Source organism: Anopheles ziemanni, chromosome 2, assembly GCF_943734765.1.
Source record: "Anopheles ziemanni chromosome 2, idAnoZiCoDA_A2_x.2, whole genome shotgun sequence".
Classification (NCBI taxonomy): Eukaryota; Metazoa; Arthropoda; class Insecta; order Diptera; family Culicidae; genus Anopheles; species Anopheles ziemanni.
This window is the reverse complement of record NC_080705.1, coordinates 6,028,666-6,043,875: the sequence shown is the minus strand read 5'-3', so window position 1 is coordinate 6,043,875 and position 15,210 is coordinate 6,028,666. Positions and strand designations below refer to the sequence as shown.

Below are 15,210 nucleotides of genomic sequence, written 5' to 3'. Positions count from 1 at the left end.
TCCTTAGGAAATACACTCCCAAGCTAAAGAGAAAGTGAAAAGTCGGAAATAATTAGCGTCCGAATTGGTCAAGATAACATTTCTAGCGTTTCCCATTCCAGCGCGTCATAACGAGCCAACTCAAACCGAATAGATCCGACGGCTTCAAGAGTGGCAAATCGTTCTCATCGCTTTTTATTTCCTTTTTTATCGGTTTGCGATTGTTTGTCCGTCAGCATAAAGTGAAGAGCGTGTCAAAATTGAAGCTTGTTTATTTATTTATTCACCAGTCCCGGACCAGCACATTGTTCTCCCCGAAGAGATAATCCCGTGAACGTGGAATGTAAATTGAATTCGTTTGATTTGACAATGACGAAAGCAATTTGCATTTATCGGCTAGCATTCGGCGGTTAATCTCGCGTGCGTTTCCGGAAGCGGAGAAGATGTGCATCCGATGTGGCTGATAAATGGCACCCGACACACACACCCACACGCTTTTGTGTGTACAACCTTTTATCGGCAAACATATCACAATCGCTCTGTGACACTATTCCCGACACACACACACTCCTCCTATCGGGCCACCATGCTTTAGCTCAATGGCTGGAGTGAATGGTTTTTGATAAATCATCCCTTAAACCGACCACCAAACAGCATCCGGTGAACATCAAAAACAAACGTCAGGCGTGGATTAGCCTCGCGACAAGTGTGCTGATCGGGTTTCCGCCGGCGCGATAATCAACAGCACCACCCTGACCTACACACACGAGGGATGAAAAATAAAAGCGATATCATTGCCGAACTCCCCCCCACCTATGGCTATCATTATGCGCGATAGTGTTGGTCAAACAACTGTTGTTTCAAAAGTGGGAGCCGATTAACACGAGGGATCACACTTGTTTATGTTCGATACGAAACGGGAGGTGTTGGTTCGGGGTTGGATGAAAGGATAAAGTTAACGTTGAAAGCACCCTGTCAAAGCGCTTCATATTCTGACGGGGAAAAGCAACAGCGTTTTTCCAAACACACCCACACACAAAGGCGGATAAACATACACAAATTTCAACTCCGTTCGATGAGAGTAAAATATCGAATTGCAATATTTTCATCACGTGATTAAACGGAATACTCTTTCGGAACGTATTGTTTATGTGCATCGAGATAACAACGTTTCGTATAGATTGTCTGTTTTTCCTTATATTTCGCTTTCCTTGACATGATTGATAAAATTCACGAAACTTTTGTTTGACGAATAAACCACGAAGTTTTTTATTATTTCTATGTTCCATGAAAATTCATTCGTAAAATATTATGGTGCTTATTCAATAAGCGTTTTCAATCATGAAAATTTGTTAAAATGGTTTTTCTTTTATCCAATCTGTTTCTTATAGTTCCACCAGCGATCGTAGAGTCGATGACCAGCAACGATATGGTGGTGCGGGAAGGCACTAATGTGACGCTCAACTGCAAGGCGAAAGGGTTTCCCGAACCTTACGTCATGTGGCGCCGGGAGGATGGGGACGAGATGGCCATAGGAGGGGAAAATGGTAAGGAAAAACGTCTCTCAGTAGATATTTGTTGATGTCTTTAAAACCGTCATTTTCTTTGTTCTTTTCTACAATATCCACAGTGAATGTAGTGGACGGGGAAATTCTACACATCACCAAAGTAAGCAGACTTCATATGGCGGCGTATCTGTGTGTGGCATCGAACGGTGTACCTCCATCGATCAGCAAGCGGGTGCAGCTGCGGGTACAATGTACGTTTGCCTCGAGGTTGTGCAAATTGAGTTCAAAATGCGTGGAATGAATTAACCTTTCGCACTCGTTTCCCCCCACGCAGTTCCACCGATGCTGTCCATCCCCAATCAGCTGGAAGGCGCCTACGTGGGGCAGGACGTCGTGCTCGAATGTCACACGGAGGCGTATCCGGCATCAATCAATTACTGGACGACGGAGCGTGGCGATATGATAATATCCGGTAAGCCTTCAACCTCAACATCCGGGTTACAAATGCGCTTCGGCGGGGAAAATCGGTCCCGTTTGATGAAATTAATTCCACAGTTGGACAGTTGCTGGGGCTGAACTTTGACAAGGCTTCAAGCCCCACAAAACGCACAAACAATCCCCCCCGGACGAAAACGACGATTAATAAATAAAAGGTTTCGAATGGGATGAAAGGGTCCTTTCCGCTCGAGGGTTGGTTTTCCCTCCCTTTTCCCGCTAAGGAGGTTTGTTTCGTCGGTCAATCTATTGACTTAATACCTTCATCGCGCTCACACACACCGAGCGAGGACGGTCCCACTTTCGGAGGCCACGCTCAGAACTTTCCCACTTAACACCAATCAACCGGCAATCAATAAAACTTAACTCAATTTAGAGAATTAGTTACGAGTGAGCGAGGAAAGAAAGCGAATCAACCGGAGTCGGCCCGGAGTGGGTGGAAAGCTCGTAAAAGATCAACACACCAACCACCCTCGAAGGTGCGTGGAGTGGAAGGCAGCTGGACGAGACGATGCTCACATTCGGCCACTTTTTGAACGGAACGGCTTCAGAAGCTGCCACTCGTGAATAAATAAAACCGTCCACCGCAAAACCAATCGAAGAGCCAATCGTCACACGGGCGTCCAAGGAAACACACAAACACACACACGTACAAGTATCAGTATCCTTCCGTAGGCGGACGGTCAAATCTTGGCACGAAATGTGTCCTTTCTCCGGAACCGTGACATTTTCGGTGGGAATCGTTCCGTACAAAAAAGGAAGTCAAATCCAATCAAGAAAGGACACGGAAATAAATTATCTGTCCATGCGTTTGGAGTAAGCGTTTTCCGGAAATAAACACACACACACTCGCACGGACACATAAGTTAGCTACAGTCCCGGACGGAGTTGGGTGGGAATTTTCGGAACGAACCCATCGGTCCGCATCACACCTTCGTTAATTGAATTGAGGCTAAGTGATAGGAATACGACTTCGACTTTTTGGCGTTAGCCTGAACCGATGTCCGATGCCGGCGTGATGCTGCTGTCCTACATGACCGTGTGCTTTCCCTCAAATGTGTGCTGATACGTGCACTTTGGATTGGATTTGACGTGGCTCCGGAGAGGTGGAGGTGGCAGCTTTAATTGGCCCTAAATGGTGTCACTTTTCCTGCCAACTGGCATTAACAGCCAATTTTGTGGCAAAGTGTTGAAATGGTCCGTTTGGTGAGATGGTCACAAATGTGCGCAATCGTTCGATAGTGGTTTGATTGCAGCGTCAAACCGGTCGATTTGTTTTGTTGATTTAATTTTCTCGCTGAAGTGTTTACATTGCAAACGGAAAACTTTCTTTCATCCACAATCTAATTTAATATCAATTAGAATTTCTACTTTCGGTCAAGTGATTTTCAAACGGAATGATACATTTGATTAAACTAAGCTTTTATTGGTATTGAAAAAATACTTTGCCTACAAATTTCAATATGTGCTGTTTCGAAGGCAATCAAATTACCATTTTCTGTTCTCAGATTTTTTTCTCCATTTCTGTAACGCGTTCCTAAGCAAGATACTCCATTGCGTTTACTGTGTACCGCAAACCGAGAACCGGATTTTCCGAGCCGGTGCTTGCTCAAATCAAACAGGAAATAAATGACACCGATATCATTTACCAACGTCGAGCGGAACGGCAAACCAGCATGCAGGCAGGAAATGAACCCATTGAGGGACCCATTCAGGCGAATAAAGATACCACAAATATGTTGGTCCTTCTGCCGCACGACAAGCACACAGCCACACACACCCACCGCAAGCCGACACTCGATAAAGAGATAAATCTCGGTGATAACGGAGGAAAACTTCACACATTACCCTGTTAAATATTGGTATCTTTCATCTTCAATCTGCTCCCAACCATCCCGGGGTGGGTGGGGGATTCTTTTCCGACCCCGTGTGGCCTAAACTGTCACACCGCACAATGTAGTGGGAAAGCACGAGAGTGCTGAAGAGTTGAGCGCTGGTTCCGAGTGAAGCCCAACTCCCAATTTCCCAAGCCCTCGACTCTTCCGTGATTCGCTTGGCTCGACCATGCCAATCCCATTTCAGCATGATCAGATAACCGACAATAGATGGTATCCTTTGCCACGCGCCCTCACCGGCCGGTGTGAGACTCGACCGAAAGATGATGTGCGCCGCCTCGGAGCTTCGGAAACAAGGTTGCATTTTGTGCTCCAACATCCGAGTCGGGGTCGCTTCTTTTCCTGATTCTGGCAGCAGAAGGGTTAACATGTTCCGCAGGGGTTGCTTTGCGTGGGAGGAAGGAAATGGAAATGCCAAGGGTGGATGCATTTTCAACACACCATGTATGTGTGTGTGTGTGTGAGGGTGGGCGCACATCAAAAGCACTGTCGTAAGCGTACGGAGCACCGGGTGACGTTGTCCCGGTGGAAGTCATTGACGCACAGATAAACACATGCTGGTGGAAAAAGCACAGCACAGCTTTTCCGACTTTTCCTGCCACGGTGGGGCGGCATGTCAGTTGCAGGACCGGGTTGAAGAGAGAAATAACTAGACGGATGGCAGTCGAAAGGGCAAAAGTTGATGGCAGGCAAGCTCACGTGCAACCATGACGAACCACTTGATGAACAAGAACCACGCTAACCCTCGCCATGAACGAGTCATTTCACGTTCCTTAGCGTTTGTTTGGATTCATTTTTTTTACTTTTTCCCAAACCAAAACGAACGATAAATCGATCTTTCACCATGGAAGGTCGGCACCTACCGGTATCGGTTTGACAAACAAGTCAACTTCAGGTAGGTGAAACCGGGTTGGCTTTGTTGTTGATGATAGCTTTCGCTGTAAAAATTCCAACGGCCTATTGACACGATGGGCTTCCGATCGAACGAGTCCTGGTATGATGCGTGAATAACTGGACTTTTCATTGGAGAAATATAAAGAGATGGGATATAGCCAGATGATCGTACGTTCGGGATGACTTGTTTTCCAGTCTGTATGGTAAACAAACATTGGAAAATAGCCATTGACCAGTGAACAGGCAAATGGCTATAGGAAAGGCTAGTTTTATGCATGCGTTGACAAACCAGATGAAAGGAGCGTCCATGCATCGCTTTACTTTTATTACAAGTAAATAAAGCAAGCAAGTTTATTTTTCAAAATGTACATACTTTAAGAATAATGAAACAGTATTGAGAAGCATTTTCGTGCTTCATCATTTTTCAGCAGAAGCAATTATAATCTTGTTTACGACTGATACATTCTACTGCATCAATGACATTGTGGGAAACTGAAACAAAAATAACATTCTTCAGAAATCTTGTGCTACGAGAAAAACATGCAATTTGCTGATACGTTGGTATACACGAGGAAAATAATTGGTTTGATTTCGATCGTAAACATAATATCGATCAATGCCTGGATATTTAAAGGATATTTTATCGTTGTAAACAGGGGATTAATTTCATTAAGAAGGAAAACAAAATGCTATTTAAATTTTAACTTCCTTTACTATGAACTAACTGTTGACAGCTTACTTTAGAAGCTTACATCAGTAGTGTTTTGTATCAAAAATGTGCACTATTGTTTGAAATGTTAACCGATTATGTTTATGTTACTTCTTCGGCCGACACTCAACACATACCTGTGAGAAAAGATTGTGCAACCATAAATTCCGCGGCCAAACATACAATTTAATTCTCCCATCGTCTCGTGCCCGCGTAATGTCACTGCTAATCAGACCCCTTGTTCGCAACTAGCTCATTATGGTTGTGGTTATGTTATGATAATGCGTCCACTGTTTCGAAATGAGCACCCACTCCCAGTACCGATTGGACGCATATTAAATTACCCTCACACATGGCGCACACAACAAAGCGGTTTCCCGAAGCGGCAACAAAATGGTGCATTCGTGGGACGGCCAACCGGTGGAAAGTGTGGAAGGCGACGGGGGATTTTAGCAACCAGTTATCTATTTTCCACCGCCATTCGTCCTTTCCATCGGGACGAGCGGGATGCTTGAATGTGTAACAATTTAGCATATCGACAGGATGTGTCCGAGACAGGAAGGACGGTAGCAGGGGTATGGAGGGGCAGTAAATGGGGCCACTGAGCGGGCCGGGTTGAAAGTTTCCTACTACGATCGTCCTACTATCATCGGCCACTTCCTTCGCGGCGGAAGGACATCCGTCGGTGGACATTCAGGGTGCTGCGTAATGCTGCGATAAATTAATCCACGGAACAAAACCCCCTCGGGCCGCCCCGTTATCGCGAAAACAGAACTCATCGAAACAGAATTATCTGTGTTAACGTTTCGTTCTCTATAATTAAATCAATTTAATACTACACAAACCCCCGCGTGGATTGGCAAGCGGGAGCGCTAGACTAGCCCCGTGGAACGGAACGCGACCAGCTGGAAACTGGAAAACACCGACTAGGACGGTCTCAATTACGTCCGTTAACATGGACGTCCACTGTGGGTGGCATGCGGTTGCGTCGCAGTCCGCTTCGCTTTTCCAGCGTGTGCTTTTCCAGCTCGTAGACTGCAGCTTCCGTCCGGAGCACAATGCACGAGTATCGATGAAAAACAGCGGAATCGATTCGTCGGCGGTGAAAACTGCCTCGTCCTCGGCCTCGTGTGTGTGTGAATGTGTTCGTTCGAACACCGGACGCTCAACGGTACTCCGACCGTAAGCCCGACAAGCTCCGGGAATGTGAGTTGAGCTCCTGATGAGAACTTCAGCGTTTCCAATATCAACTCATTCGAATCTAAATTGCCCGCCATAACTCAGGACCAAGAACACATGTTTGTAGATCTCCATTTTATCTACCCGTGTCGTTTCTATCCCCCTCCCCCATCCAACCACAACCCCTCGAGAATGAACGAAGAGAAAAAAGGAAGCGAAAGACGAACAGGGACAGCGCATTCCTCGAAATTGTGTTGAACGAGACAAGGACGAAAAGCACAGTACATTTGAAATGGTTTTGGATTGGTTTCGCAGCGATGCAACATAAATCGTTACGGATCGATTCACTCGGTGGTGAAATGGAAACATTCTTCGGGCCTCTCTGGAAGAAAATAAATTGGCCAACAAGCGGCGCAAGGGAAACGCTCGACGACGACGACGACGCCATCGTCATGATATTCTCGCAGTTTGCAGGGATTTTCGGTAAAGAGCTTCATTTGTCTTGTGCAACAGAATTATTTGAGGTTTTGGTGGTATTTCCCGCAAAAGTTTTACCAATTTCGATGCGAGTTGACGAGCTTTCAACCTTTTAATGTTTCAAAACCAATAAATGGACTCGTGGAAGTAAAAATATTCATAACTCATTGTCTACAAGCAGTATTTTAAAAGCGAGTAGTATGAAAAGGTTCGGTTTTTACTTATGCCGGTGTTTGCCAGGAGTTGATTGGAAGGAAATTGGTCTCCCTACCATAAAAGTGCTGGACTGAATTTTAAATGAATGACAATTCCGACCCTGTCCGCAAACTCACACAAAAGCCTCCATCAAAAACATGCGCCCGTCGCAACAAACAGCCAGCACCAGGATTCTCATTTTCTACCACAACCCTACGCTGCGACAAGCGTGTAGAGGGTTTTATTATAGCGCTTGCTAATAAAACAATTAAATTTGCACCACCCTTCACTCGAGTGCAGCCCGGGCTGGCATTCCATGATGCCACAAATGCACCACAGCTGTCGGGTCGATCTGGTGGATCTAGCACATACACACACACATACGATTCATCCGTCACGGGCAGATCAGCAGCTGCGTGGTCCGAGGGCGCTGTATGGTTTGTGTCACATGGAATTATAGCAGCTTTTGCTGGTGGACGGTGGACGGCATCAAAGCTTCCACCCACAAAACTGGAACACATTTTCAACTAGTGCGAGCTTCAGGTTCGTGCTTGATGTACGAAGCTATTGCTCAGAGCAAAGGATTTGGTGGAAAAAACAGCGGATCCTAAATTTGCTGACCAGAGCATAGTTGGATATGCAATTTTAATGTAATCACAATGGTTTCATGAGTTTGTTTTTGTACATTTTTGTGGATAAATAGTACAGCAAAAGCCAGTGGATGAATATTTGAATAGAAACCAACCGAAAGGCAGGGGCTGGGAAAGGGGAAAGTACAATAATGCCACTCATTTGCACCACGAGCAAAAAGAACAACATATTATATGCACTTTGGCACCGGGCTTCAGCTTGTTTAGAAAATGGGAAAGATAATTAAGGATAATCAGCACGACAAGTACCTTTCGTCAATTCGGTTCTAATCCAAAAAACACGCTTCAACACCAGAATCGATTCCATTTACTGGGGATTGGAGCGGCTAATGAGGGGCTCAATTTTGCCTCGTTGTAAAAGTAATGCTGCATCATTAGGGCCATAAAAGAACCTATCTGTTTTGCATTACAACGAAGCGGATTTTATGGTACATGACGCAGGGTTGCCACATGCTACACGGAATTGACGATGGAGGCGCATGGTGTTTGAGGTTCGATGGAGGCGCATGGTGTTTCATGTACTTATATTGCCTCGAAAAATTAAAATCGTTTAGTTCAAAAACCAATTTAAAGACCATCCTTTTTTCTGCTTGGACTATAAAACAAAGGATGATTTAACACTACCTTACATTGGCTATTAGGCCCTTTTCAGGAATGTTTCTTCCACAACCCTGGGATTAAAACTGTTTTTCTCTCTATTGTTTTCCACTTTCAGATACCTCCCGGACGGGCGATAAGTTCGAAACGATGTCCCGCAACACGGGCTATACGAAGTACATGAGCCTGAAGATCCGCAACGTCGGCCCGGCGGATTTCGGCTCCTACCGATGCGTGGCGAAAAACTCATTAGGCGAAACCGATGGACTAATCAAATTGGACGGTAACTGAGCCCTGAGATCCCATATCCTATCCTCCCAGGATCCCTCATCCCAAATCATCCAAAGGGGGAGAAAGGGCTTGCACTCCCTGGGCAGCGGACCGTAATCCTACCGATAGCCGATCGTGTCCAGCCGCAAGGACCTGGAAGCTTTTCAATGCAGCTAACACGCACTGCATCGCCAGTCTTCGGTTCGGTTCCAGAAGCAACATAAAACACTGGCCGAAAGGGAACTCGATAGGTGAATGCCATCGCGCCATCGTTTACCCCGTTTTTTGCCAGCAGGAACTTTCCGTGAACGCAAAATTGGACCATGTTCATTGCTTTGTCCGAGGTCATGAGTAAACAGGACATCCGATACTGAACGGTGTCCACAGGGAATGTGTCATAGGTGTTTTTTTTTCCTCCCCGAACGTTCGTTTACGATCCTGGGTTCGTTGGTGTGCGAAGAGAAAAGAGCGAAAGCGAAACATGGTACGCAATACCATCGTTCATCAAAACTCACCCAACGCCCCCAAACAGCGTGGGTAACCAAATTAGGACGAATCGGTGCGATTTACGAGACGGAAAAGTTCACGCCACCAAAGGGTTCCCTTGGCTAGGGAGACCCTTTTTTTTCTTGTTCACGCAGAAACGGATACCACAAAAAACGGAAAACCCGAGGGCGACGCATACCCGCGAAACCGGTGTGTGCGTGCACATAATAGTGGATAAACTTTTGATTTCGCTGGAAAATGCATTCCCCCCATTGTTTCGCTCCATAATTAACGGATGTTGTGCTTCCGCGACGGCATCCGCCGATTGGCATCGTCCGCATTCACCGCTTGCGTCGCTTGCGGGCCGGCGTTCGGCGCTGATCTCGGATTGCGCCAGTGTAGGCTTCGGAGGCAACGGCAACGCATGTAATTGAGTTTTCCCGAGCTAATGGAATTTCATCGAAACGGATCTACAGCCACACAAGTGCACTTCGTCGGTTCGAATAAAGGAATTCTCCGTTCTGGCCGACTGGATTTCAATACAAGAGAGATGTTGTGGCGCTGATTTTTCATGCTTTCCCTGAAAACTAGGAGGGTTACAGCGTGTACCGTGTTCAATGTGGTATCGATTTGAAGGGGAGTTTAAATGTTTCAATACATTGAACGATAGACGGGTGGCTTTACTGGATTCTTCAGGATTATTTACATTTTTATGCAAGTTTAAACCATATTGATTTAATGCGTCTAAATTAAAATAACTAACCCAAACGAACTCAACTGATGATCGTCATAATTTAAGCCACTCACCATGGAAAGGGTTTTATGAAACGCAACCAGCTTGCTATGATTGGTTTCAGGAAGCTGCATTCCGCTAACCCACGATAGGCCGAAATCGAAAAACCAATTTACCGAACCACCAATATTCGCTCCGACCGTCCCACTCTAGCGCTTTTCCGAGAATGACGTCGTATCGAGAGCACCGCAATGGCCGACACGGCCGGTGAGTTATTTCACTCGGAAACAATGACAAAACTTAGAGCTACGGAGGGTGCGAAAATAATGAAACAGATCAACCGAAGGCCCTCTTACATCAACAGTTATTTATCGCACAGCGTCCCGGAACCGAGCGAGTGCTGGCGCGTGTCCTTGTTGTTGTTCCACTTCCCACAGCACAACACCACCATCACCACCACAACCGAGCGGACACCGAACTAATGATGCCTTTCATTTGCCTTCGGTTTTTTAATTTATATTCAGAAATACCGGCCCCGACGACAATATTGACAACCGAATCACTTTATAACAATCGATCAAAAGGTAATTTAAATGTAAATTTTAAAATGTATTTTCATTTCATCCATCCGATGTGCCCCTCCCTTCCCCAGCCGATCTCACCTTTCCCTCCCATCACCAGCCACTTCACCCACTCGACTGTGGGGCGTTGGGTTTCCCACTTTTTCCAGCCAAGCCCTTCCCTTCTCCCATCACCACACGGTGTGAGCGTATTCATGAGAGCACTTCTTCCATCGAACCGTGTTGCTGCTGCGGTTTCCTGATGAAACCGTTCTTTTTTCTTCCCCCGCCCTATTTCGTTTCATTTATTTCGTTCGTCCTTCGTCGAGTGTTCGACCGGGCGACGTCGTCCGCAAAGAAACCAAAAACCGCACAGAAAATACCGATCAAGTGGGTGAATTGATGATTTTCCCTCGCAACTGCCTCGAGTTGGGCGGTGAAATGTTCATGTCCTGTGCCATTTCTCTCTCTCTCGGTGCTCTGTTTACGGTACCTTCAATCGGGCGCCCTTGGTTTTGGGGCCGTTTTTGGTCGATAGCATTTTTACGTTCACCATGAATGGCAAATGGTTTTTCCGATGCAAAACATGATCAACTTTTCCAATTTCGGAGTGTGTGTGTTTTTTTTCCTGTTTTCAGGTCAACAATATTTGTTTCATTGGAACCGAATCACTATCAATCAACATGTCTATACTCCTGTTTGCGATCATGCATCGGACTGTGACGTTCGATCGTTTCATTCATTTTCCCTAACACCTGACGAGTGCTTTCGGTGCCCACTTTAAATTTCCCTTCCACTGAATATCAATCCTTTTTCATCAAGAAAACCTCCCTCGGTGAAGATCACCCATTGCTCAATATATTTTCTACCAATCCCTTCCTTCTCAGAATTCAACCATCCAAGACGAACATGGCGATGATGTTGAAAATGTCACCGATGATTTGATGATACTGTTGAGTCTTTTGAAAAGTTTCCAAAGACTTTGCGAAAAGAAGTTTCCATGAAACTTTATTCCTCCGACACCTTGATTATGCAAAGCGAGCTTCCTTTAAGGAAATCAATCTTCGAGCTCTTCCTCGGGGAGTTTTCACCAAGATTCGTCTTGTACGACTCTTCAAACGCGCCTCTTCCGTCTTTATTGGAAAACTTGCGGTTTTGGGGATATTTTCTGAAGAAAAACGACACAAACCACTCCCAAGAGCCAGTTGCTGTGAAAAGCTTCAAAGAAGTCCACTGGTTAGTGGTACTTTGAAACTTCTTGGTCAGCAGTTGTTTTCCCTAACATTCTTTTGGTTATTTGCGATGAGTTTTAATGTCAAAAATACACATAAAGCTAAAGTGTTCACCACTTTGTTCATGATTACCATTTGTTTTACTCAACTTATTTAAAAATTAATTATTTAATGAACCAACTTAACACATTCTCACGTACCATTTCAGGTCGCAAAGCAAACAAAAAACACGACCCCATGATGGTGGGAGACTATGGAGTCGAAGAGTGGAAAGAAAATGGTGAGTTTAAGTCCCCTTTGTGGTGCCCCATTTACTCAATGTGCTAAATGTATCAAATGTGAAGTGTAACATTCAACAATCCACCAAGTACCATCCTCACTATTTGCATGAAAACCTCCTAGATAACAAGCTCTCGGTGGTAGAGTATCGGAGCGTAAAATGTGGTTACAGAAAAGGCACCCCGTGGTTATCACTATATCACGCGTGAACTATTTCAAATGTGGAAATCAGCACCATCCGAAACACCACGTTCACCACATTCCACTCAACTGGGATTAGTTTTGCCATTTATATCTGAAAAATGGACCAAACGACATAAAAATAAGGTGGCAAAGTAAAAACTGAATTGATTACAAACCACATATCACGACACGGCAACTACTCGATTGTCGCGTGATGTGGCGGTGGACAATCAATTTTCCATGGACAATCCGTGCTGGATTCACCACCACCTAACTAAAGTGAAGAGAGAAATAGGTCGCCAAGCTATGAGAAAAAAACTAAATACCAGTTAAAACAGATACACACAGAGGATAGGAAGAAAACCACGAGCAATGGTTAACAAAAACTGTGAAAATTGTGAAAAAAGCGATGGAAACAATCGATTCAACAAATAACATAAAAGAATTCCTCCGAATTGTACCAAACAATGACGTGCCCGGCTACCACTCAATACACGTAATGGAAAACACATCAAGCTAGAAAACCGAAGCGGGAATGTGTAATGGTTTACTGCACACCGCTTGGGGCGCTTGTGTTGGCCCTTTTTGGTTCGCTCAATAAAACTATTCTCCCTCCGAGAATTAAGACCCATGATTGCGCCAACCGTCGAAGTGCAACACTCTGCGTGAGTGGTGCAAACGTGTCGGAAATTTGGTGTATCCCGTTGAAATTTACGAGTCAATTATCACTTCATTGCCAAAACCACCACTTGTGTCATTCGTTTGGATTTTTTTCTTCTTCTCTTGTTTTGCGAATGAAATCGGCATAAAACAATGCAACACAAGGGACATTGGTTGAGCAAAAAGTCAAATAAATTGCTACCACAGCCGATCCGAAGTTGTTGAGTGGAACGAAAGGATATTGACATTTTCGAGCGGTTTTCGGTGTTAAATTGAATTGTCAAGCTGTTGACTTTTTTACCGGATCAAACGTTTTTTTAAAGTGTTGCCTTTAAATTAAAAACTTTACACCCCGGCTTGTTTTGATCCACAGCATACTACGATGTTTAGCTTCGGTTATATTGTCAGTGTTTAAATGAACTCGCACACATTCGCCAAAACCCATCAATCACAGTGGCTGCCAGGAAATGCTTTATAAATTGCCATGCTAATCAGATTATCATTGTATCATAATTAATATCTAGCGCTGCTCAAACCCAACACTATTCCTGGTAGTAAGAAAACTATGACGATTCAATTACTCCCTGAAACATAAAACTCCAATTAACACCGACCAAGCACTCGAGTTCCAGCACAGGTTCCGGACTCAGCTGGCTCCGTCGGTAATTGCAAATCATGCAGCGATTTTCACCCCGAAAATGCGATTCCAACCCGAATCCCCGCCCAGCTGTCCCGCGGCATCCCCGGTTTCCCCCCAGCGTAGCCAATAAATCTTTGTAACTCATCTCGGTTAGACGTGTTTCGCAGCTTGTTAACAAATGGGGTTTGTTCGTGTTCCACGTAACCGATAAGGTGGTGGCTGGGAGCGGGGGGAGAAGAATTTGAGAGAAGTTACGAAAGGACCCCTAGGAGAACCCTTCACCGAGTTCGGTGTGGGCGTCAAACGGAGGAATCGGCGGAGTGGCCTCCGGGCGCACATTATTTGTGCCGACTGTCCCCGGGAGGTAATTAATTACATCGGGCTTTTCCGGAGGTCAGCAAGTGAGTGAACCGGGTGCCCACTTTGACAGCTTTGACGGGGAATGAGAGAAGCGGGCAGCAACGGCTGGGGACCGTTCAGCTCTTCTCTCCGGTCCGGGGAGATGGTTGGGAAGTGGCTTGAATCTGTCCTTCTGGCCGAGGACAGTCGCACTTTTCGTTCCTTCCGTTCCCGGCGTGAGAAGGTGAGAACAGAAAGCCTCCTCGGCGGGAAAGGACGGAAGCAGTTCGCAAAGTACAATTAATTATGTTCGAGCGTGCCTCAATTATTCGCCCATTTATCAATGCAGCTCGCCCGGGGAGCAGCTGCAAATCGATTCCGGGCGCTCAAAACTTCATCCGCGGGCGACGCTGGAACACGCGCCCCTGAGACACAGCCTCCGGTGTAATACTAATTGTACTACCTTCGATTTCACTGCGACTCAACCCTCAGGAAGGTAGCACGAAACCGGTCTCGGGATTTGGCGAGAGCTTAGCAAAGAACACCCCACGAACGATCTGCAAATCACTGGCTTCGGCAATCAATTTTAACCACACGCATGCGATGCGATTAACATTTTATTCCGCATCATGTCTCAAGCCAGCCTGGCCCAAGATGCGTGCGTTGGCGTAATCTAGGCCGTCTTCTAACACACTCTTTTCTGCCCTTCTCATTGCAGGTCCCTCGATACGGCATCCACCGGGAGCGTTCCACAACGGGGCCGCGTCTGGCCGAGGTATTCACGCGACGTCCTACTGGTCATGCTGCTGCGGCTTGCTTTTCCTGCTGCAACTCCTGTCGATACTATCGCAACGCCATCTGACGGGTGATGGCAGGAGATGAAAGTGAATAGTGCAACCGATCGCCATCGTTAGCCATCGCAGTTGGCGGGTGAACGTATCCAATGCTTGCTAAGATCCGACCGAAAAGAGTTTCCGCTTCTTGGAAGCTAACGAGCTCTTTTCCGTGGATGGAAAATGGTTGCGTGCATAAAAAAACCCACGCCAACGATGGAAGAACAAGGTGGACACTCGAGCCGAAAGCAAACCGATGGGAACGAAAATACTTCCGTGCGATTTCAAACCGAGTCTCGCAAACCAACAGCTAGTCAAGTAAGTAAGTGAACGCGTAGTCAAAATCCAAATCCGGAAGCGAAGCCTCTCTTACAAAGGGAGCCCGTTGTAGGCAAATGAAGTAAAAGTATGTTTCTC

General features: G+C 45.8%; 1 protein-coding gene across 1 annotated transcript in view; it reads left to right on the top strand.

Annotated features, from left to right (window-relative positions):
- Nucleotides 1-14,842, top strand: part of LOC131287008 (lachesin) — a 33,185-nt gene extending 18,343 nt beyond the window's left edge. The window contains exons 5-11 of the mRNA XM_058316059.1: nt 1,371-1,526; nt 1,610-1,738; nt 1,822-1,959; nt 8,697-8,861; nt 10,592-10,651; nt 12,068-12,139; nt 14,679-14,842. Of these exons, the coding sequence (XP_058172042.1) occupies nt 1,371-1,526; nt 1,610-1,738; nt 1,822-1,959; nt 8,697-8,861; nt 10,592-10,651; nt 12,068-12,139; nt 14,679-14,842 (884 nt within the window). The remainder of the gene's footprint in view (nt 1-1,370; nt 1,527-1,609; nt 1,739-1,821; nt 1,960-8,696; nt 8,862-10,591; nt 10,652-12,067; nt 12,140-14,678) is intronic.
- The last annotated feature ends 368 nt before the right edge of the window (nt 14,843-15,210 follow it).